The sequence below is a fragment of the Aulonocara sp. 'chitande type north' Nkhata Bay genome, linkage group LG4, assembly GCF_057382095.1.
Source record: "Aulonocara sp. 'chitande type north' Nkhata Bay isolate Kocher_YH1m ecotype deep benthic linkage group LG4, A_spYH_male_GT1.1, whole genome shotgun sequence".
In the NCBI taxonomy this organism is placed as follows: domain Eukaryota; kingdom Metazoa; phylum Chordata; class Actinopteri; order Cichliformes; family Cichlidae; genus Aulonocara; species Aulonocara sp. 'chitande type north' Nkhata Bay.
This window is the reverse complement of record NC_141347.1, coordinates 24,726,626-24,748,953: the sequence shown is the minus strand read 5'-3', so window position 1 is coordinate 24,748,953 and position 22,328 is coordinate 24,726,626. Positions and strand designations below refer to the sequence as shown.

Below are 22,328 nucleotides of genomic sequence, written 5' to 3'. Positions count from 1 at the left end.
GGGCAAAACCATTTGGCAAAGCTGTGGCTTGGACAGACAAACAATTTACTAAAAATTGCTATAAATCTCACTTAAGCTGTGGGTAGCGGGAAATTCAGGCCACAGTCCCCTGCAGGTTCATCGCTCAACTCCTTTCCCGTTGCCAGGTCTTGTCACGGCAACATTTGATTCACTGTCACAAAAATATTGATTTTAGATGCTTTAAACATTTGCACACATGATAATTCGCCTATGAGTAAATCCTAACGTGGGTCAGGCTGAGTAATCCGTAGCCCACGCTGCGCAGTTATCTGAGGTTGGAATTTAGCGAGAGTGTTTATGTATCTTATAGTCACTTTCAGGAACTCCTAAAACACTGTCTGACAGAAGGAGGTGTGGCACGGTGGAGAGAAGTGACATCATGCCCTTAAAGTTAATGAGCTCAGTCTGGCAGCAATTCAGCAGCTCCCACCCCCAGCCTGCCGAGAAAGAAACATTATGCTATAGTCGAATTCCTGAGTCGTTCCTCATCCCGTATTCATGTACAGAAATAAATGGAAAGTTTACCGCTGCTTCTGGAAACTGAGGATCTTAAGAGTTTTAGGGTTGCGGCCTCTTGTGTTGATTCTGGCACAGGAGGGCGAGATCACAGTGAGGACATGATGTACAGTATTCAGCGATTAGCGCTGATGATGAATGAAGAAGAATGCCAGAGAGGGGACTGGATCTGCTGTGGCTGCCTCGCTCCCTGACATCATATTTGGCCACTGACTGTGAGTCCTCTGGCCACTCCGGCAAATATTTCCACTGTTTTTCATGGCTGAACAATTTTTGCATGTTTTTCTTTTCCACAGGTCTTTTACTTGATGTCTGTGTTAAAGAAAATTTTTTTAAAAAACACAGGCGGGAGAGGAAGAAAGCAAAATGGTACAACCAAATTGGTGTCATCTGCGTAACTCATTGCCTTTGTTAAATTCAGACATTTATTTTACCGTTGTATTTACATGTACCTTTGGAGTGAGATCACCACCAATGAGATAAGAAAAATTCCCAAACTGTTTGAACTCTGGTAAGTCGTTATGACTCGTAAACAGAGTGCAGTTTACCAGAAACAATAGAGCTTAGAGGGTCAATACCACAGAAGATGGGTGTGAGAAAAATCAAGACAAACATACAAAAGGAAGTGACACATCTGAGACAGAGTTGCCAGAAATATGCTTCTGTTTAATACAACTTTACCAGGGGCACTGGGGGAACACCAGATGCCTTCTTTAAGGCAAGGCCTGCTGCCTCCTGTCCAAACAGTCTGCTTCCTTTACACTCATATGCTGACTGATGTGATGGGCTCTGCTCACATATCACACCCTTGTCCTGAGCTCCTGGGTATATTCTGAGCGATTTCCCGCACTACGACTCTCTCTTTAGAACAGAGTTTTATCCACCAGTCGAGATCTGGATGATTGTATCAACATTTGGTTTTAATTCGTTGAAAGAGGGCGGATTTGTCAAAGAAGTGCAATGTAAGCAGCCCCCTCTGTGTACATTACCAGCTACAAATGCCAAAAGGGGCTTAAAAATGGCCTGAACCTCCATTCCCTAAATTACAGACTTGCAAGGCCAGGAATACTCTCAAAAGGAAGTGCCCAGTAAGGCATAAAAAAGAGGTTTTCATTGTGGGTACTGGTGGGTGCTGTGGCACTGACCCACATCCTCTGACTCCCAAACAGACCCCTCGCCTGTTATCTGCACACATTGCACATGACCTGACCGCCACGCGGATTTCCAACTGTCCAGCCCCTCTTTGCACCCTCAGCCACAACCCACGGGGTATTTCCAATAACTTTCCATCCATCATTGCAGCTATTCGCAATTCACCGGTGACAATGGAAGACAGTGAATCAGCATTAGGAAACTGCTTCAGGGACACCGATGTGGAAGAAAACATCTGTTTGAAGTTCCATGCACTCTGAGGTCAAATGTCCACATCCACAGATGTTAGCAACTGAGATGTTAGTCACCATGAGTCTGCTGATAATATCCACAAAGCTTTCTTAGTCTCTTCAGTGCATTTTAATAAGTGGTGCCTCTCTGGGTAACTACGGTGAGTGTGTTTACAGGAACTTTCACTTTTACCTAACAGGCACAGACTTGTAAAATATCAAGTTTGTGCAAAATGTACAGTCATTTCCTCTGCAGACAATAGCACTACCATTTCGTGACTTTGGTACTGTGGGCAGCTCCTTAAATGATGAGCAACTTAAAGAGGGGAATAGATGTTGTGCAATTTGTTTAACCTGCTAATTCCCACAGAAATCCAAATCCACTAGAAAGCTGTTTCCTCTTACACATGGGAATTGGGACATGGGACTGGTTTGAATATAGTGACTACACCTTTCTATCTAACATTCAAACACATTCATACTGTGAGGAACACATCAGAGACTGGAGCAGCCAAGTATCAAACTACCAACCTTCTCATTAGTAAATGAGCTGCTACGTTCTGAGCTACATCCAACAGACTCAGAGGAAATCAGAAATGTGTTTTCAGTATTCCAGTAGTTGTTAGCATAGTTCTTTTTTTTCTTAAAAAGTCACGTGAAACATCTAAAACGCTAAGAACACCTTCACTGCTACCCTTTATTCCATAGAAATGAAAAGGGTCAGTAGCAGTCAGGTGCTGCTAATAAAATATACTCGATTAACTGAGCATCAGCTAAGTGTGAGCACTCCTTGAAAAGCAGAAGATTTTGAACTTTGTTGGTCTGGGGCATTTAGCTATGTGTTAATATAATGTCGAAATCTTCCAGGAAATTCACCCTAAGGTCAGACTATCCTCGGACAAATTGTGTAAAACCCGAGAGCTACACCTTAGGATCTACAGGCCTCGGTTAGCAGGTTAAATTTTAAAGTTCGTGACAGAACAATTAGAAAAAGACTGAAGAAATGTTGGTTGTGAGGGTTGCCAGGAGAAAGTGTCTTCTTTCACGCAGCTTGCGTTTGTAAAGTTGCATCTGAACAAACCACGAGACTTCTGGAACAAAGTGGAGATGTTTGGCCACATTTGGTGAAATCAAACAGCGTATTAGCACAAATACCTCAAACCAGCTTGAGCTCCTCTGTATACCTCTGTGCCTCCATGTGCCACCTCTGTGCCTTTGTCCTATCATCTCTTTTAGCTCTGTCACCTTGTGTTTGCCACTTCCCTGCTCCCGTTCTGTGACATTTTGAACTTCCTGTATTTCTGTTAGCATTAACGCCGTTTTGATCTCCTCACTCCTGCATTTGGATGCGCAATCTATCTTCTACACAGCTGAACCTTCACATTTGCAAAGAAAAGTGGGGCAAAAACCCTCCGCGATGCTGTGAGACTGAGACCCTTTGCTGCCGAACATTTCAGTATTAATGTGATGCTTAATTCTCGGCATGTTTGCAACTTGGTTTGTTATGTTGTTGTGCACTTTTGCCATAACGACACACTTAGTTGCATCTGACATCGGTGGAAATTGGGAAATTCTGGAGGATGTTCAGATGATGAAGATTACATAGTAAGAAGAACATTGTTCATAAAAGCCATGTGGAATTTCAAAATTCTGGGGCTGACCAAACAAACAGAATATGTCATGACATGCGGGGTTAATTTTTTGGTGGGTTAAGTGACACAATAATGAAAAAGCTGCCAGATATTACTCACAAAGCAAGTCTGCCCTTATGATGAAATAGGCAAACCTTTCCTTCTTGTAAATATATATTAGAGTACATTAAACAATCGCCTTAGGATGGGGCTACTTGTGAATTGATCTATTTTCTATCAACCAAACGGTTGTTCTGAGTTTATACTAGACTAAAGATTAAGTATTTGGTAATCTTTAAATCTAAAGCCCACGCAGATTGCGTAGTTTGATCAACTGGTTCGGTACAGCTCTAGTTGTTTTTCCCACCTGCCTGGGCATGTAGAGGCGCTGCTGTCATGAATGACTCTCAGTTGTGTGAAGATGAAATGCAGGAAGACTTGAAGACAGTCTGGAGGGTGGTAAAAACAATCACCTGGGAAAATTTCATGATTCATGACGTGAGACTGCAATAACCTTTAATCAAAGCCCTGTAAACAGTTTTGTATTCGGTGTCCTACCGGGAGATAAATCTGACAGGCTTAAAATCTGTTGTTTTTATTCATTTTAACTTTTAAGACCTTTAAGTGTGACCTTTGACCTTTTTCACGCGGAGGGTGCTTGTATCATCTTACTTGCCGTTATCTGTGCAGGTACATTGGCTCAAGCACACCCCCTGTGAAGAGCAGTTAAAAATATTGTCAGTTTTTGAGAAATGTGCCAAAAGTCTGTTGTGGAGTGCAGAACTGCATTCACATGTCATCTGTATGAACAAATACATCTTCAGATATTTGTAAAAAAATGATGACAAAGTCATTCCTGAGCCTTTTCAAACTAGCTTCTAGTATAAATCACTCATGTACTTATATAAGAGTATACATCATATACTTTACAGCTTTACAATTTACAACCAGCTTGCAGGGAGGCGAGGCTTCAGTGAGACAAATGACACAAAATTGCTGATTAGTTTTGGAAAGAACAACTGGAGTATCTGCAGTATCTGCCGTAAAGACATTTTATTACTCATATCAGTGTCATACTTCCTTCTCCTTCTGGACTGTAACAAACTGTCTGACAGCAGATGCCATTTAAGCAGGGTTCATGTCTGGATCTGTAATGTATTTGCTAGAATTTGGCTAAAACCTGTGGAAGAAACAACTTATAATATTAATAAATCGGAATGCATTATGTCTGGTGGAATGAATGTATGAATCAATTTGGTGATTAATGTAACATTTATACTTGTCTTGTGTTTCATATCAGGCTAAACTGCCTATTACATTCCACATTATGATTTATTTGTTCTTGTAAGGAACAAATCTTTCAAAATAAGACGAATGCACAAAAAATAATGCGGAAATCACTGTTTATTTGCCAGAAAAATATTTGTCAGTAATAAAAAAGAAAAAGAAAATTCACATGGATTGTAATGAAAGCATCTTATTGCAACACACTAAATAATAAGGAAACAAAGTCACCAGGATTTTCTTTTAATCAGGAACAAATCATTCAAAAGAAGATGACTCATACAATTTTCACAGAAACCCCTTTTCACCTTTTTTAATAAATGATGCTATGATTCTTATATGTGAAGAAGATATGTTTCATATATATGTCAGAAATATCAGTAATCAAAACAATTGGGACTCGCATGGATAATAATGAAGCCAATTGATTTCACTCCATGAAATAATAAGGAAACAAAGATCCTGGACCTGATGGTGCATCACACGTACTCTGGTGTCACTACAATCTGGTAGGTGAACTGGTCACCAGCACAGGGATAAGGAAGGACCTGAGTAGCATTCGCAGAGACGGAAGCCATATTGCTTTTGAAGTCCTGGATTTGACAAACATACTGGCCCTGGCAGACCAGCAAGATCCGGTTACGAAAGAGGATTTCACTTTGGCTGATGTAGCTTTGGGGTGTCAGCCTTGCCACAGGAAAAGACTCACATCTCACACCATGGTTTGAACATTCCTGCCTGTTCATGAGAATATTTGCTTGCCACCTCTTTACAGTGTCCTTGAAGATGAGGCTGTTGTGAACAGGTGTGCTGAATGACTTGGATCTGGTTTGACTGTAAGGATTATAGCCATAGTTGTTATAGTGGTTGTTGTACTGTCCGGACTGGGTTTCAGAGGATGAAACCTCTAAAACGATGCTCCAGGGCTCAGCAGTGTAAATCCTGGGCTGGTAATCCCTATTTTCTTTGCCGAACTTTTGCTTTGTCAGATTACTGAAGAGGAGCACGTTAAACTGAAAAGCTTTCAACATATTATCACGATACACGGTCTTATGAGTGCTGTAGAGTGGAGAGCTGGACTCGATCACATACAGCTTCTCAGCAGGAATCATAGGAAAACGAATGCGTCCCAACAGATCAGCCTGCGTTTCCAAATCGATGGAGTCGCCTTTCTCACTGATCCATCTCTCTACAGACTGCAGCACAAAATATTCATCTGGCGCCACCAAATCTGAGCGAGTAAGAAGAGCTCTAAGAAGCCCCACTGAGAGGCCGGACCAAGCTGGAGACCTGGTCAGGTTTTGGTAGTTCCAGGCCATGTACTGGACACAGTTCTCCTCAAGCACTAAGTCCTTGGTCTCCACTGCATACTTGTAAAAAGACACCTGGTTGTGAAAGGTGGAGTCTTCTGGGAGGATTTTAGAAAACAGTCGGCCAATGTCCTCCATCAGCTGCTTTAACCCAAAATCAGAAGCCATTTGGTGGAGACACAGTGCAGAGGAGAGGGTCACATCTATCTTACGGGTGTAAATGTACCTAATGAAGATCAGATTATCGAATATTAGAATTTGTACACATTTGTAGATGATTGCAAAACATTTAGATGTTTTAAAGAATAAGTCATCTACTGCAAATGCAGCAAAACATTACGTTCATTATACCTGATGAAGGAGGTGAAATGTGGCTGGCAGGGCAAGCTGAGGTTGACTGTGATGTTAGTAATCCCCACTGAAGCATTAAAGAATGGGATTTGTGACAGGATCATTTTGTGGGCACAGATGGTTTTCTCACTTATCTCTGGGGTCCCATCCTCCTGTTTGTTCCCAGTAGGACTCTGCACTACGATCAGGAAGTCACAGCCATTTCCATCATCAAAGATTTGGCCGAGAAAGTCAGACAGACCGATACTGTGGTCCAGTGAGTGAGTAGAATCATTGATGTCCACATTAATGCCTGAAAAAGAATAATTAATGTAATGAACAAAGGGGGAATGAGCGGTGATCAAGCCATATTCAGCATCAATGCTTCTATGGGTTCTACAAAACGTTTGTTTTTTAAGAGTTTTGATACCTACTTCCTGTTTCACAAACTACTCCAACATCCTCTTTGTGCGTGCAGTCAGTTTCTCCCCAGCCTTTGAATTCACAGGTGAAGAGATGTGTTTCTGTGCCTTTACAATTGATGTCATCCAGCCAAATAGGTCCAGGCGCTACAATGGAAATTTAAAGGGAAGGGAATTTGTTTACATTTCTAGCTATGACAGAGTTGTGATTTGTAGTGGTTGTTATGTTGAGCCTAATCTCAACTATTTTCTGTACAGTCATTGCACTGCCCTCTGCTGGAGGATCATTTATATAAATGAAATAAAAGCCACCTTGTCCGTAGTCCTTCCCAGTCACAATAGATTTGGCACCAGGGAAGTTGAGCTGGCGACACAACACCCGGGCATCAGCCATGTCCCAGTTGTCGTCACACACTGTTCCCCATTTCCCATCATGGTAGATTTCCACACGGCCCTCTGACACGTTCTTAGAGCCAAACAGTCTCACATCACCTTCCTGTGGTTCGTGGTGTGTTTCTATTGAAATATATATAAAAATAGGTTATGTGAGCAAAGACCATGATGATGGAAACCACATATTCTAGCCCTTCATTCCAAGTTAATTGGTCACTCTCAAAATCTATTTGTAATTCACTTTCATACTCACATATCATACTCACATAGTCATATCTACTGCATAGCAGCTATAGGATTTATTTGAACTGCTTCGTATGCAAACTGGTGATTACTCACTTAAGATGTCAAATTTGTAAGCCCTTGCAGACATGTGCAGAAGCAGAAGAATCCAAAGAGTGCGTAGATTTTGATGCGTGAGCATTTTCGACTTCCGGTGTAGGACTGACACAGTGATTAACAAGAAAGAAATAATGTGAGAAATCTGCTCCGTCAGCTGCTTTTGTTTTCAGTACAGCGCACTGCAAAATCTACTCAAATTAAATGTCTCGACCAAATTTGTGCATGAAAAAAAAGTCAAAGTCAAATCTAAAAACCTTACAAAAAATAAAGCCACATTACCCTTTTTGTGTTATCGAGCTGCGCTGTCTGCAAATGTGCTCCTGAGTGTGTCTTGCCCAAGGTTCACTCCTTTTAAAGTCGCGTGACAAAGGAAAGAGGGGAAGAGGGGAAGAGGGGGCTAAATGAACGTGCGCTCCTCCAGATTCTGTGAGCTTCACTTCACATTAAACTCCTCTTTTCCAAGCACCTTTCCTAAGTTTCATTTCTCATTAAAGCAGAAGACCACACTGGTTGCATAACTTTTTGTGGGGAAGTCGAAACTTGTCGGATCAAAACGTCTGCACTTTACTTGAACTCGTGATTGGATAAAGATCCCTATGTCAGCAGAAAAGCAGAAAGAACAGACAAGTAATGGAAAAGAAACAACCACTGACTTTGAGATTGTAAAGCCCCAAAAGTTAGTTAGAGGAAATAATTATAATCTGAAAAATCATTCATCTGTATAAGAAAGGAAACACTAATGTTTAATTTTCACCAGTTAACCTGTGAAGAAAGTGATCCATCGCAATACAGCCCTGCATTCTCCGATTTGACATGTATTTTCAAGTGAAGAATAAAATGGGACTACACTTCTGTAACTGTTAGAGTCATGTGTTTTACAGTTTTCAAGAGTAAACGGGTAAACAAACCGGGGTGCATAGATTAAAAAAAGAAAAACGATAATAATAATACAAAAAAATCACCACCATGCAAATAGGTAAGAGTGCTTCATTGGAGACTTACTGTAGTGATAAATGTTTGAGGTTATTTAAACGGAACTGATGGAGTGAGTAGCTGCTCATTTCTCAAACAACCATGCAAAAACACATCTTTCTGTTTTAGAAGGGTCGAAATATTAGCGTGCATTAAATAAAGAGAACAACTAAAGAGACTGCTGAAACGACAAAAACTGACAGTGGTGAAACTTTGTCTTCCAGAAAGAAATGTGGCTGCGTCTTTGATGCTCGTGTTTGGAAATGAGTTTTGGTCAAATCAAATTAAACAGCAGAACTCAAGGCTAGGCTTTGGGGATCAGGACTAAACAGCTGCCATAAGAAAATCACTTGCCAGAGAGGATTTTTTTTTTTTAAAGGCTTCAGTTTGCAACACAGTGTACAGATAGGGCTCTGGAGTTATGGAAAAAAGGACATCTAATCCAAATTTACCCTGTTCCACAGTAAATTTGTCTTCCTACTTGTCAGAAAGACAAGCAGATGAAATGATGCACCCATCGTGTCTGGGGTCTACAAGAACAACCCGGGTTGGTGGCTTTGGGGTGCTTTAGTATGTGAGGTTCAGATTATCGGAGAGTGGTTCAGTGTGCATAAGATATCATTTCCACGCATGGACTGGCTAACACAGAGACCAGACCCAAAACCTATTGAGAATCTCTGGGATGAGAAGACTTTATGGAGCAGTACGACTCTGTCAATATTAACAGAAGAGCTCACCAAATAATTAACTGTGGATGGAAATAAATGTTATTGCATTAGCTTAAAAAGATGCCAAAGCAAATGCATACCAATTCAATTCAATAAAACTTTATTGATCCTGAAGATTGACCCCGAAGGAAACTGGGTTAAGGCTGCCGACCTTTGCCAGCGCCATCTTACCCTTCCGACCGTACATACATTACACAAACATCACATGGGGTAGACAGGTCAGAGAGGTATAACAATGGAAAATACACAACATGAGGAGAGACGAGGAGAAAAAAAGATCTCCCCCCAGACTGAGCTCCAACGGGGAGATCAGTTTGAGAACAGAAAAAAACACCTCAGCACATAGCACATGAATCATCGCATCTCACAACAAAGAAGACATAAGCTTCGAAGGCGTTTGGAGGGAGTGGGGGGTGAGTGTAGGTCTGTGTCAGTGTACATGCGTGTGTGTTCCGTGTTCAGCCGAGAGAAAGTGTCCCTTCACCCGGTTAAGCAAAAGTCAACAATCTTCGGTCGACTCGGGTGGCCTTGAAGGAGGGGGAAGAGAGTCACAACACAGTCTTGTTATCTAAAGGAGAGAATTGTTATTCCTGTCAGCTTTTGCCTTGAGCATCCAGCCGGCACCAGGGGGGTCGTATGAGATGAAGATGATAGCTGTTTTGGTTAGTGCGAACAAACTGCTTCCAATTTTACAGTTGGTCTAATGTCCGTCACTGGTCACCAGGTCTCTCAATTCCTGTTGTTCTTCTTCAAGATGTTGTCCATATTGCAGAGCCATGAGCTTCTCCAAGATCTTATCCATATTGTGTTCCAAAAAACACAGTCTGAGTACTCACAGCCCTGCCCATCGTCTATCATGTTGGCCAGCCTTGTGGGATTTTGAGCAGCTGTAGCCGCTTCTTGTTCTTCGATAAGCCAGGTCTGAGCCAGCTCCAATCAGCCAGAACTCTCTTATCATGGTTCCGAATTGGTAGATGTCATTCAAAGTCCACCATCGAGAGTGTTTCCAGACACACGACGCAACCGACCATCGAGTATCTGGCAGCAAACGTCTCTGCAGGACAATCAGGCTCTCCCAAGCCCAGGAGTTGTCAGTTTCGTTAAGGGACCAGTTGATCAAATCCATAATTCTTCTTTAGGTTTTTAGAGAACAAGTCTGGGAGACTCTCTTAGGGTTAGAGAATAAGCAAGACTATACAAAGACATGAGAAGCCAACCAGGAAAGATAAGGGAGAGGGGAGAGGGAGAAGGAGAACGTGTAATAGAGCAAAAAGTAATAGAGCATGTTGGTTTATTGGTTTGTTTTTTATTCAGTAGCAGTCAAGAGGCAACTTAGCCGGCCTCTTTTGACGATCGTCAAGGCCTTTAGTGGGCTAGTAGCTAAACTGTCCAGCAAGATTATAATATTTAAAGAAAACTAACAAAATAATGAAAATTAGAAGTAAAAAGTCCAAATCCAGAGTCCAATTTGGGATTACTCTGACTATGACTGTGTTTTAGATTAAAGCAAGAATGTTGTAGTGAAATGAGATAAAATATTTATAAAGGGGGAAAATCCCACAAACCTCAAAGTGCACTTGAAAAGCTTGCAGAAGAAGGCTAACCTAGCTTAGGTAAGAGAGCACGCCCAACCCCCATCCCCAGAAGCAGAAGCTAACCCCAGGAAAGGCAACGTGACAGGCAAGGCAATGTCATCTGGACCAGCTGTCTTCCCACTCTTTATAGCAGCCCTCACTTCCTCCTTAGTAATCCTTTGTCTTTCCTTTAAAGGTGGAAGTACTCCTTCCGCTTTTAAAGGACACTCTTCACTTCTCCTTGATCACCCTAACCTGTTGCACAACTCTCCTCTGTCTTTGCTTAGCCAGTTGATAAAAGTCCTTTTTTCCTTCCTTAGTGTCTAGCCTCACGTACAATATCAGTTGGCCGTCTTGTCCTTAAGAATCGGATTATTGTGCTGAATTAGATGATTTGACTGTAATGACATCTGTGTGATGGGCCACCACATAAGCGCCCAGACTTAACAGTGTAAATCCTGGCCTGGTGATTTTTATGACAAATGTCGAATTTATAAGACAAACACAAAAATGGTATCGAACTCGCATTTTATCTGTCAATAAACTATGCTAGGATGGTTATATGAGGCAAAAGATATTTTTTCACATATTTGTCAGAAATACTTGTCAGTAGTCAAAACAATTATGACTCACATGGATAATATTGGTTGTTTCTTTATTACTTCATGGGCTACAGAGTGATTTGGTCAATTATTGAGAATACAAAATGATGAACGCATTGATCCTGAAGCTGACGCTGCATCACACGTACTCTGGTGTCACTACAATCTGGTAGGTGAACTGGTCACCAGCACAGGGATAAGGAAGGACCTGAGTAGCATTCGCAGAGATGGAAGCCATATTGCTTTTGAAGTCCTGGATTTGACAAACATACTGGCCCTGGCAGACCAGCAAGACCCGGTTACGAAAGAGGATTTCACTTTGGCTGATGTAGTTTTGGGGTGTCAGCCTTGCCACAGGAAAAGACTCACATCTCACACCATGGTTTGAACATTCCTGCCTGTTCATGAGAATATTTGCTTGCCACCTCTTTACAGTGTCCTTGAAGATGAGGCTGTTGTGAACAGGTGTGCTGAATGACTTGGATCTGGTTTGACTGTAGGAAGAAGTTTCATAGCCATAGCCGTGGATATAGCGGTTATTGTAGCGTTGCCGTTTGTCAATCGGTCTTGAGTGGGTTTGAGAGGATGATGTTCTGATTGAAAGCTCTAAAACGATGCTCCAGGGCTCAGCAGTGTAAATCCTGGGCTGGTAATCATTATTTTCTTTGCCGAACTTTTGCTTTGTCAGATAACTGAAGAGGAGCACGTTAAACTGAAAAGCTTTCAACATATTATCACGATACACGGTCTTGTGAGTGCTGTAGAGTGGAGAGCTGGACTCGATCACATACAGCTTCTCAGCAGGAATCATAGGAAAACGAATGCGTCCCAACAGATCAGCCTGCGTTTCTAAATCGATGGAGTCACCTTTCTCACTGATCCATCTCTCTACAGACTGCAGCACAAAATATTCATCTGGCGCCACCAAATCTGAGCGAGTGAGAAGAGCCCTAAGAAGCCCCACTGAGAGGCCGGACCAAGCTGGAGACCTGGTCAGGTTTTGGTAGTTCCAGGCCATGTACTGGACACAGTTCTCCTCAAGCACTAAGTCCTTGGTCTCCACTGCATACTTGTAAAAAGACACCTGGTTGTGAAAGGTGGAGTCTTCTGGGAGGATTTTAGAAAACAGTCGGCCAATGTCCTCCATCAGCTGCTTTAACCCAAAATCAGAAGCCATTTGGTGGAGACACAGTGCAGAGGAGAGGGTCACATCTATCTTACGGGTGTAAATGTACCTAATGAAGATCAGATTATCGAATATTAGAATTTGTACACATTTGTAGATGATTGCAAAACATTTAGATGTTTTAAAGAATAAGTCATCTACTGCAAATGCAGCAAAACATTACGTTCATTATACCTGATGAAGGAGGTGAAATGTGGCTGGCAGGGCAAGCTGAGGTTGACTGTGATGTTAGTAATCCCCACTGAAGCATTAAAGAATGGGATTTGTGACAGGATCATTTTGTGAGCACAGATGGTTTTCTCACTTATCTCTGGGGTCCCATCCTCCTGTTTGTTCCCAGTAGGACTCTGCACTACGATCAGGAAGTCACAGCCATTTCCATCATCAAAGATTTGGCCGAGAAAGTCAGACAGACCGATACTGTGGTCCAGTGAGTGAGTAGAATCATTGATGTCCACATTAATGCCTGAAAAAGAATAATTAATTAAGCATTGATGCCACATACCACATCAGTACTATTATGGGTTCTACATAAAGTTTTTTTGTAAGAGTTTTGATACCTACTTCCTGTTTCACAAACTACTCCAACATCTTCTTTGTGCGTGCAGTCAGTTTCTCCCCAGCCTTTGAATTCACAGGTGAAGAGATGTGTTTCTGTGCCTTTACAGTTTACATCATCCAGCCAAATTGGTCCAGGAGCAACAATGGAAATGGACACAACACTCAAAAAAACGGAATCATCTTGCCATAACATATTAGACAGCACTCATTCACTCACCTACCCTTTTGTTAGGTACACCTTGCTGAAACTGGGTTGTACCTCTGGGTTGTTTACACCAAATTCTAACATTACCATCCACATTGTGTAGCAGAAATCAAAACTCAGCACACCAGGAAACAGTTTTTTCAATATCCTATTGTCCAATTTGGGCAAGCCCATGCAAACTGTAGGCAGGGTGACTCAGTTTGTGCAATCTGAGCCTGCAAATTGCAGACAGGGTGAAACAGGGTGACACACACTAAGTGACACTCTCTGTGTCACTGGCCATTTACCTCTGACCTCTGGCATCAACAAGGTATTTTTGCCCAGACATCCGATACTCACCGGATACTTTTTCTTTTTCAGACTGTTCTACAGGTGCTTGTGCAGTGAAATCCAAATAGATCAGCAGTTTGTGAAACACTCACACCGGCCATCTAGCACCAACATCCATGCAACATTCAAAGTCACTGAAATCACCTTTCTTCCTTATTCTGTTGCTCAGTTTGAACTTCAGTGACTCCAACCATGCCTAATTTCCTAAATACACCGAGTTGTGATTGGTTGCTTAGAAATCTGCGTAAATAAGTGTACCTAAAAGTGGTTGGTGAGCGTACACATACATGTAGAGTTGCTTTGTTTAAACTGAAATCACAAACTACAATTTCAATCATTTCACTGCCCTCTGGTGGTGGATCAGTGGAAATAAAAGCCACCTTGTCCGTAGTCCTTCCCAGTCACAATAGATTTGGCTCCAAGGAAGTTGAGCTGGCGACACAACACCTGGGCGTCAGCCATGTCCCAGTTGTCGTCACACACTGTTCCCCATTTCCCATCATGGTAGATTTCCACACGGCCCTCTGACACGTTCTTAGAGCCAAACAGCCTCACATCACCTTCCCGTGGCTCATGATTTCTGTCTATTCAACATAATAATGTATTCTTTTTTTATTAAAAAGCCAGAGTAAATACATACATTTTTATTTCATATTGAACAATATTAATATTGTTAGCTCATTTTGCATCCTGTAAAAGATCAATTAAAGCAAAATAAAACAAAAAACTATTTTTATGACACTCTATTCCAACCCTGAATTTTCTATTTTGCTTTTTGGCTTTTGTTGCTCTCTGAACCTTTGAATTAATTAAACACATTTTTATTTATATTTTGCCAAGAAACTACAACAAGGAAATGACCGTCTATGAGTAAGCACTTGGTGACAGTGGGGAGGAAAAACTCCCTTCTAGCAGGAAGAAACCTCTAGCAGAACCAGGGCGGGGCAGCCATCTGCCACAGCAGCAAGACATTAATAATAACTGACAATAACTAATGATTAAATACATATTGGATAAACAGAGTGAAAACACTATTTCTCCTGTATCTTGATTGAGATAAAACAAACAAAAAAGTAAACAGGCCTTTAATTCTAAAATCTAGTTAATGACTAAATCTGCCTCCCTTTTTAGGAGACATAACCTCGTGAGCTATTTGTTCTGAAAACACTGAGAAAGCAATCAACCGCTGCTGTATCCCACAAATGACTTCATTCTGTGTATAAAAGGTGCCTGATATGAAGTACATCAGTTAGAAACTATTCCAAATCAGCCAGTACATTTATCAAAGATAGTCAAACAAGACTGCATGTAAAGAGAGCACAGTCAGAGCTTCAGGTCTCCAAAGCCCGAGAGCCATTATGTGTAACTAACTAAATGATCATAGTCATTACATAACTTTGACACTAACGTATATTATTTACACTTTTTTATTATTATGTGTAATTATAAAACTAGGAATATACTTAAAAGTATTTGTGGTTTGGATTACTCACTCAAAATGTCAAATTTGTATGCCCTTCCAGACGTACAGAAGTAGGAGAAGACAAAGACTATTTCGAGGCGGGAGCATTTCCAACAGCTAGTGCACGACTCTAACACAAAGACAAAAAAATAAGAAGCGGCAAATGACACATGCTCCATCTGCTTTACTTTACGTCCTAAAATTATCCTCCAAAGAATAAATAATCAACCTGCTTAGTACTTCCAAAGAGTTACTATATATTTCCATGAGATAGAGAGGAAGATCTATTCAAATTCAAACTGATAGCACAAAAAATTAAAAGCTGAAACTTTAAATACAAACTTACCTAAATCCTTACGTGCAATAAAAATGCATTACCTTCTTTCCTGTGGTTACGAAGTTGTGTTTGAGGTCTGTGAGCACATACCTGATTGCACAACTGCTCTTGGTTTAACAGGAACTTGTTTGAGGACAATGTCTAACTTTGGCAGATTGTGTTTTGAACATGTAAAAAGATATGACAGGACTCAGAAAATAGGAATTAAGATTTTACTCAGTCACCTCCCTCCACACACACACACGCACACACACACACACACACACACGCACAAAAAACCAAACAAAACTACATAGGATAAAATCACCAAAACAGTCTTCAAACAATATACAGGATTAAAAACAAGGCTTTTGCTATCCCACTGACAATACTCGTGTGGACAGAGTGATACTGTGGAAAATGGAGCAAAGGGGAAAAAACCTTAGACTTTCTGAGTGTGTATAGTGTGTGCATAAAGATGAATTTTTCAGGGGGAAAAAACCAAAGCAAATCACAGTCTGATAAATTAGCTTTTGTACATTCATTATAAGAAAGGCTACAGTACTTTTTAAGCCCACATTTGGCCTAGGAAGAACGCAGTCCACCACAACCCGATCCGCACATTCTTGAAACTTTACTCTTTCAGCCATTAGTTCTTTTATTTGTATTGACGATGTCACTTCAACGGTTGGAGTTATGTGTTTTAGACTCAATGAGGAAGCAGCGAGTGCAAAAAGTTCAACAGTGACTGTAAACAAACTAGAACCACAGTGAAGTGGCCTCAAGTGTGAGTGTCTCTGTGTGTGAGCCCTCTATATAAACTCCAAGCCCTCATATTTTACATCCCCGATCTTAGTTTCAGGCAAAAGGATGCGCCCATCAAGTGTGAAGGCCATAATGTACGTGGCAATCTTCCCAGCGTCCTCTTCAGACTTGAGCGCCAGGATGATCTGGTCATCAGTGTTGGGGACAAACTTGAAGGAGGAGAAACCGTGGGTAGGATTAAGTACACCCACTCGGCTGACTTTGATGTCGTTGAAATCTGGCGAGCAGCTAAGGACGAGGTTCGTGCCGCGTCTCTCGTCCGCCGTCTCTTCGTAGCGCTCGCTGCTCGCGCGGCGAGGAAGGAAAAACCAGTGCTGTAGGGTGTCGCTCCATGCTGCAGACTCGTGAATCAAATAGCCTGAGGAGATTTGGGGAAATACGGTAATGAGTAAAGCACGGAGATGGAAACGGAGGCGGCTGTTAGCAAGATCAGATCTGCGTCTTTACCTGGTTGCTCTATCCCTGCGGCGGATTTCAGGGATTTGTACTTGGGAACCCAGTTCTTGTGCTGTACGTCGCCTCTGAAGCCCACAACTTTCACCCATTCTGGATTGTTGTTGACAAATTCGCCTTCAGTGGTGGTCCACTCTTTCCCGAGACCGCCAACATACAGGTGCTCGTCCTTCACTGCCAGCCATTCGGCTTTGAATCCTATCAGACGAAGGCACCATGAAAATGCAAAGCAAATGAAAAGTGGAAACAAATCATCTAAAAGTGCAACACCAACCTTTTGCAACGCTGCCATCGCCATCGGGTAAGATGACCCAGGGTACAGCCTTTTCTCCATCTATATGGTAGACTACACCCGTTCTGTCATCGACACTGTAAAGCTTCCCATTGAACACCACCAGCTCAGACAGCTCCATGCCCCTGCCTTTCTCCGACAGGTGGCTTTCCAGCACCACCCTGTCAACATCCCATTCAACGGCCACCTTGTCACCGCTCTCTGACACCAGCAGGTACCCCCGCCGCATGTAGCTGATCCACGTCATCTTCTTGTCGCTGAGAGAGCTGGTGTCCAGGTCAGCGATGACGCCGATGCGATAGCGGGTGCCCTGCGACGTGCGCTCGGGTGGACTGAGGGGGTAGGTGTCGTTGTACTGCAAATCCGACTGGTGGCCGTCGCTCGGGTTGACTCTCCAGCTGCGTGAGCCGTAGGAGCGGTACCGTAAACCCGAGCTGAAGTGCATGAAAAGCAGCAGGATTAAGGCCACAGAGCCAGCTACTGCCACGATGGGCCTCCACTTAAGGCGGAACCGGGGGTCGGTGGCATTGGCCATGGAAGCCAACATGGGGAGGCCTCCTACGGAGATACGCAGCGGGTTCATAGGCTCATTATGCTCAAGTCGAGTATAGCCTGGAGAAGCAGGCATGGGGGAACCAGGCTTGGAGTGACCTACAGAAAAATAGAGAGAATGTGAGTTCACTGTCAGAGAGGCCACTGGAAAATACTTCAGTCTGGTTCTCTGGTGTCAACATGGAGGTTATAGGAGATCCTTTTTTCAGCACCAAGCCACAGTGAGGTCATCTATTCACATAAAGTTGCTCTAGCCCAGGTGTGTCGAACTCCAGGCCTCGAGGGCCGCAAAAGTATTAACAAAAAAAATCGAAAAACGACAATTAGTTTTTTAACCAAAAGGCTCATTTTCGTCATTTCTCTTAATCCACAAATGAGAGAATGAACGCAATTAAAATAATTAACTTCAACTTACACACTTCCATAAGCGATGGCAGGCAGATGACTCATTTCAGGTTATAGCTTCATTCTTTTTTTTTGGTTTAATTATCCTACTAAGTGTTAGAGTCAGAGCGGACAAAAGCGAGTCCACTGGTTGAACATTGATTGCTTAGAAGGAGGAAGAAACCGCTCTAGGTGAATATCAAATACAAATACAGGCCATCAAGCGCCCGACAATGAGTCTTGTCGACGTGGTGATGGGAGGAGCTTGCTCTGAGGTAATAAGAGGGCGGCTGAACAAGTTATTCAGGAAGTACACAATCACTGAGCAACTGTCACACTGATGAGCCGTCACATGTAGTGTAATGATATGGTAAACATGAGTGTTGAAATGTTTTGTTTTCGGATAAAACACGTGATAGTGAGATAACAGATAAACAGCGGGATTAATTGGGAATAATTTAAACAACGCATTTTTATTTTACTTTACAAGCTCACGTAGAGCTGAAAGGCCTGTAACTTGGGAAAACTACATTCCTGTTATTTGCTTACACACCCAATAAACTAGTGCGTGTGACCTTTCAGCTGAATCAACACAACCCAAACACAGCAGTGGAACTGTCCGCTGTTAGAGGGTCTCCTGAAAAGCTCTGCAACCCTAAAGCTCCTCTGGGCCCAGCTGCCGCAGGATCATACCCCGAAACCTGAACGCGTTTCTTAAAGGGGAGCAGGAGCTGAAAGGCTCTTTCATACGAGGGCCCTGAGCCAAACAGCCGTCCGTTGTGGCAGCAGCATCGGGTCTCCCTCTCTGAGGCCCGCCACTGTACCTAAACTCAGTGAGTAGCTGAGAATAGAAACAGTGTTGCTGATTGACTGTTGGTGTAAAAATTGCTTGTGCCCCACAACACAATCAGATGACGCGGCTTACCCCTTCGTCTCCTCCTGCCCGCACGCTGATCCTGTGTCATTAAGTTTACTCCACGAGTCCTTCCACAAGTAGTCCTGAGCTCGAAAGCTGTCTTTCTCCCCACTGATCATTTGCACTGCAACCATGACTATGTTGTTACAAAGCTTGTGAACTTTACCTACACTTGGAGGATTATCACCAAGTCCAAAGGGGCAAAGCCTTTTGAGAGACAACGCAGTTCATTCAGTTTGTTATTAATCACCGCCTATGAATGAACAGCTACCGAGGGTTACGAAAACCTTTATTAAGTGCTCAGCGACTATCGGCATAAAGGTGAAAAGCCACAGCCCTGGACATATGAATAGAAGTTAGCTGCAAACCTACAATCAGAGGCGTTCCTGTGATGTAATCATTACACTGAGGACTGCGAGCAGCATAGTCGCACAGGAAACCTCACTGACTCTGAGACGCAGTAATGTCTGTTAATAAGTGATTAACAGCTTCTGGACTTTAGTTGGAAACATATTAAGAGCACAGACAGCTTCTTAAAAAGCAACCTTTCAGCTTCTCAGCCCGATACTTTCATGTTTCAGATTCCCCACGCAGTGAAGATGACCTAATAGACAAGACTGCAGCGCTGGGTGATAAGAAGACTCTTAAAAGTTTGGGATGAATTTGAAATAGCCTTTGTTTTTAAAGAAAAGCACAGATGTTTCCCTCTAATATAACACTGAACTGCTTAGAATTGGCATCCTAGCTGATGGTGATGATGGTGAAAGGCTGCTCATTGGAATGATCACGTTCCACTTAGTTAAAAAGCTGACGGCATTTCTCCTAAAATGAACCAATAGATTTGTGTCTCTGCAGCTGCACCGCACCTCAAAACAACCGTTTGACAACATTAAACAAGTAAAATTAAAAACGTAAGAGTTCAACCTGAGCATCAGAATGGGGAAGAAAGGTCACTGAAGTGCCTTTTTACTTGGCATGGTTGCTGGTGCCAAACTGATGATTTTTCCACACAACCATCTCTAGGGTTGTGATCCCTAGAGGATGGTCCACAAGGGAGAAAAATACCAGTGAGTGGCAGTGGGTGGAAATGCCTCTCAGAGGAGATTAGTCTGGGCTGCTTCAAGTCGTTAAATGAGCACTTATTAGAAGCAAGGTATGCATGTCTGAATGCACAACACATTGCCCCTTGAAGCAGACGGGCTACAGCAGCACAACAAGTGAGATAAAGACTCCAGGAACACTTGTGGCCTTCATCGGGGTCATTCAGGCCACAAGCCGAAATGTGTTGGCCTGCTAATAAAGTTGTTCCCTAGTGTTTCATGTGTTGCTGGAGTCTTCACCTCACCAGGTCCATAGTGTGCCATGGACCTCTTCACGCACCTTGGAAGTAGGTGAAGTTGTGCCAGAAACGTTTGGATCTCTACAGCAGCAGAAGACCACACCAGATGTCTCTCCTGTCAGCCAAGAACAGGAAACTGAAGCTACGGTTTACACAGGCTCACTAAAACTGGATAATAGATCAGAAGAATTACAATCAGACACATTATAGTCAAGCATTTTAATCTGTGTTTGCAGGTCTCTAAGTTACTTGAATAATTTAAAGTTCTCTAAACCCACCCCTGCCTGGTAGCAACTGTGCATAATGTTGAGTGAGTGTCCTTTCAAGCGCCTCTCTGACCATAAACTTGCCTCTGTGCTCCCATAATCGATGACATCTGGTAAGGCTGACCTTCAAAGTGTGTGTGAGGCCAATAAACACTTTTACTGAGTACTTTAACTCGGGTTTTAAATGCCCTGCGTGTCAAGGAGCCACAAACAAATGTGCATCACACACTATGGACCTGATGTTACGTGGTTGCGCTGTCTGCAGTTTCCCAGAAGATAACAAGCTGCGGGTGAACGAGGACAATACCCAAGTTTTTATTTCCAGGCCTTTAAGCGCTGAGACACTAAACCTGTAAGGGAATTAAATGTCTGCCGGACCATCATAGTTGATTTTCTCGGTGAAGAAGGCGAAGCTTTTGGACTGACACACGCGATCATCTCATTTGCAAGCGTGCTTTTAGCTGCTGTGGCTCTCTCCTGCCAGGAGCGCAGAGGTTAAAACGCAGATGCCGTCAGTAACGGCCACCTGAAACGTTTCCGATCAAACCCCTCTTCCCGCTTCGTTACTCACCGCAGATGTGGGGTCTTCAGCTCTCAGTCCGCCGGTGGTCGGAGCTTGGATGTCATTATTGTGTCGCTTCCTTCCTCGGCCCCTTTTCCTCTTTTTGCGTTGTCCGGACAGCCGATCATTACTTCCTATGTCAGTTTGATGACGACAGCACCATGTCGTGCTTACGTGTAGTCGATGCAGAGGGAGGGGGGAGAACGCTGCCTTCAGGGGCTGTCGGAAATATGATAACTTAAAGTTTCAGCCTACCTGTGAGAATTATTATACTTTTATAATGTTTTATGGATTTCTTTAGAATTTAATTTAGTTTTACATACATTAAATAATGCAAAGAAAGACCAAAATTTAAACATGTCTCTCTATTGGTGAAAAAAAAAACAAACCAGAATAAAGAATACAAAAGAGACTTTGAGATGTTTCATTTATCTATTTAAATATTGTGTGTTGTGGATGTTATTTTTTACGATGCATTTTAGAATCTTTTTTTATGTTATGGGTTGTGTGGCTGCTACCTTGGCCACGAGATCACATCTATCTTTGTTTCTTTTACAGGTTGTGTTTATCACATTTAAGAAGTTCAGAACACGTGTCACATACACACTTTGCTCAAAGGTATAAAGGCTTTATACCTTTATGCCTGCAAGCCTTTATGATAAAGGCTTACAGTACTGTAAGAGATAAGCTACTATTCCATGTTTATTATGATTCATATTATTGGATAGAGAAGACAGGTGTTAGAATATGAGCATTCACTCTAGATTTTGTGTAGATTTCTCAAATAAAAGTATAAACCGGTGTCTATTTAAGTTTGTTACAATGAAAATTCTGCCGTAATTAAGACAAAAACCTAACTTTTAATATATTTCTTTGCTTTATTGCAGTTCATTTTTAATTGATATTTTTATTTTATCCTGTTTTAAGCCTTACTTTTTAAAAATCCCCTTCAGGGTTGCATCAGGAAGGACTACTGCTGTAAAACTCAAATCAAATGTGGAGCTTCCCGTTGTGGTCTCCTCTTAAGACAAGGGAGCAGCTTTCACTTCTACTTACTTTTATTTTAACCTATAATGCATTACTCAAATCTTAGTACCTCAGTTGTTGTCTGGATCCTGCTGTCTCCACACCTCAAGTGTTCCTCCACATTTACTATTCAAATATTTGACAAA

General features: G+C 42.3%; 3 protein-coding genes across 7 annotated transcripts; all 3 read right to left on the bottom strand.

Annotated features, from left to right (window-relative positions):
• Positions 1-4,936: 4,936 nt before the first annotated feature.
• LOC147332655 (galectin-3-binding protein A-like) lies at positions 4,937-8,103 on the bottom strand. Its single transcript, XM_086289320.1, has 6 exons — positions 7,911-8,103; positions 7,629-7,733; positions 7,209-7,412; positions 6,909-7,043; positions 6,496-6,787; positions 4,937-6,370 (listed from the first exon to the last, which is right to left on the bottom strand). The coding sequence occupies exons 2-6, from the start codon at positions 7,711-7,713 to the stop codon at positions 5,314-5,316; spliced, it is 1,773 nt and encodes a 590-aa protein (XP_086145446.1). The 5' UTR covers positions 7,714-7,733; positions 7,911-8,103; the 3' UTR covers positions 4,937-5,313.
• A 3,440-nt stretch (positions 8,104-11,543) lies between these two features.
• Positions 11,544-15,706, bottom strand: LOC147332654 (galectin-3-binding protein B-like). The gene is made up of 6 exons (XM_086289321.1): positions 15,598-15,706; positions 15,283-15,381; positions 14,170-14,373; positions 13,258-13,353; positions 12,868-13,159; positions 11,544-12,742 (listed from the first exon to the last, which is right to left on the bottom strand). The coding sequence occupies exons 3-6, from the start codon at positions 14,249-14,251 to the stop codon at positions 11,647-11,649; spliced, it is 1,566 nt and encodes a 521-aa protein (XP_086145447.1). The 5' UTR covers positions 14,252-14,373; positions 15,283-15,381; positions 15,598-15,706; the 3' UTR covers positions 11,544-11,646.
• An 80-nt stretch (positions 15,707-15,786) lies between these two features.
• Positions 15,787-21,341, bottom strand: cant1a (calcium activated nucleotidase 1a). Of its 5 annotated transcripts, none has more exons than XM_086289327.1 (5): positions 21,166-21,341; positions 20,370-20,496; positions 17,120-17,788; positions 16,840-17,043; positions 15,787-16,750 (listed from the first exon to the last, which is right to left on the bottom strand). In XM_086289327.1, exons 3-5 carry the CDS (start codon positions 17,763-17,765, stop codon positions 16,380-16,382), a joined length of 1,221 nt encoding a protein of 406 aa, XP_086145453.1. In that variant the 5' UTR covers positions 17,766-17,788; positions 20,370-20,496; positions 21,166-21,341; the 3' UTR covers positions 15,787-16,379. The 5 variants fall into 5 exon arrangements, with proteins under 5 accessions (XP_086145453.1, XP_086145452.1, XP_086145451.1 ...); XM_086289326.1 differs by having other exon boundaries at positions 20,370-20,443; XM_086289325.1 differs by lacking the exon at positions 20,370-20,496 and having other exon boundaries at positions 21,166-21,340.
• Between the last annotated feature and the right edge of the window lie 987 nt (positions 21,342-22,328).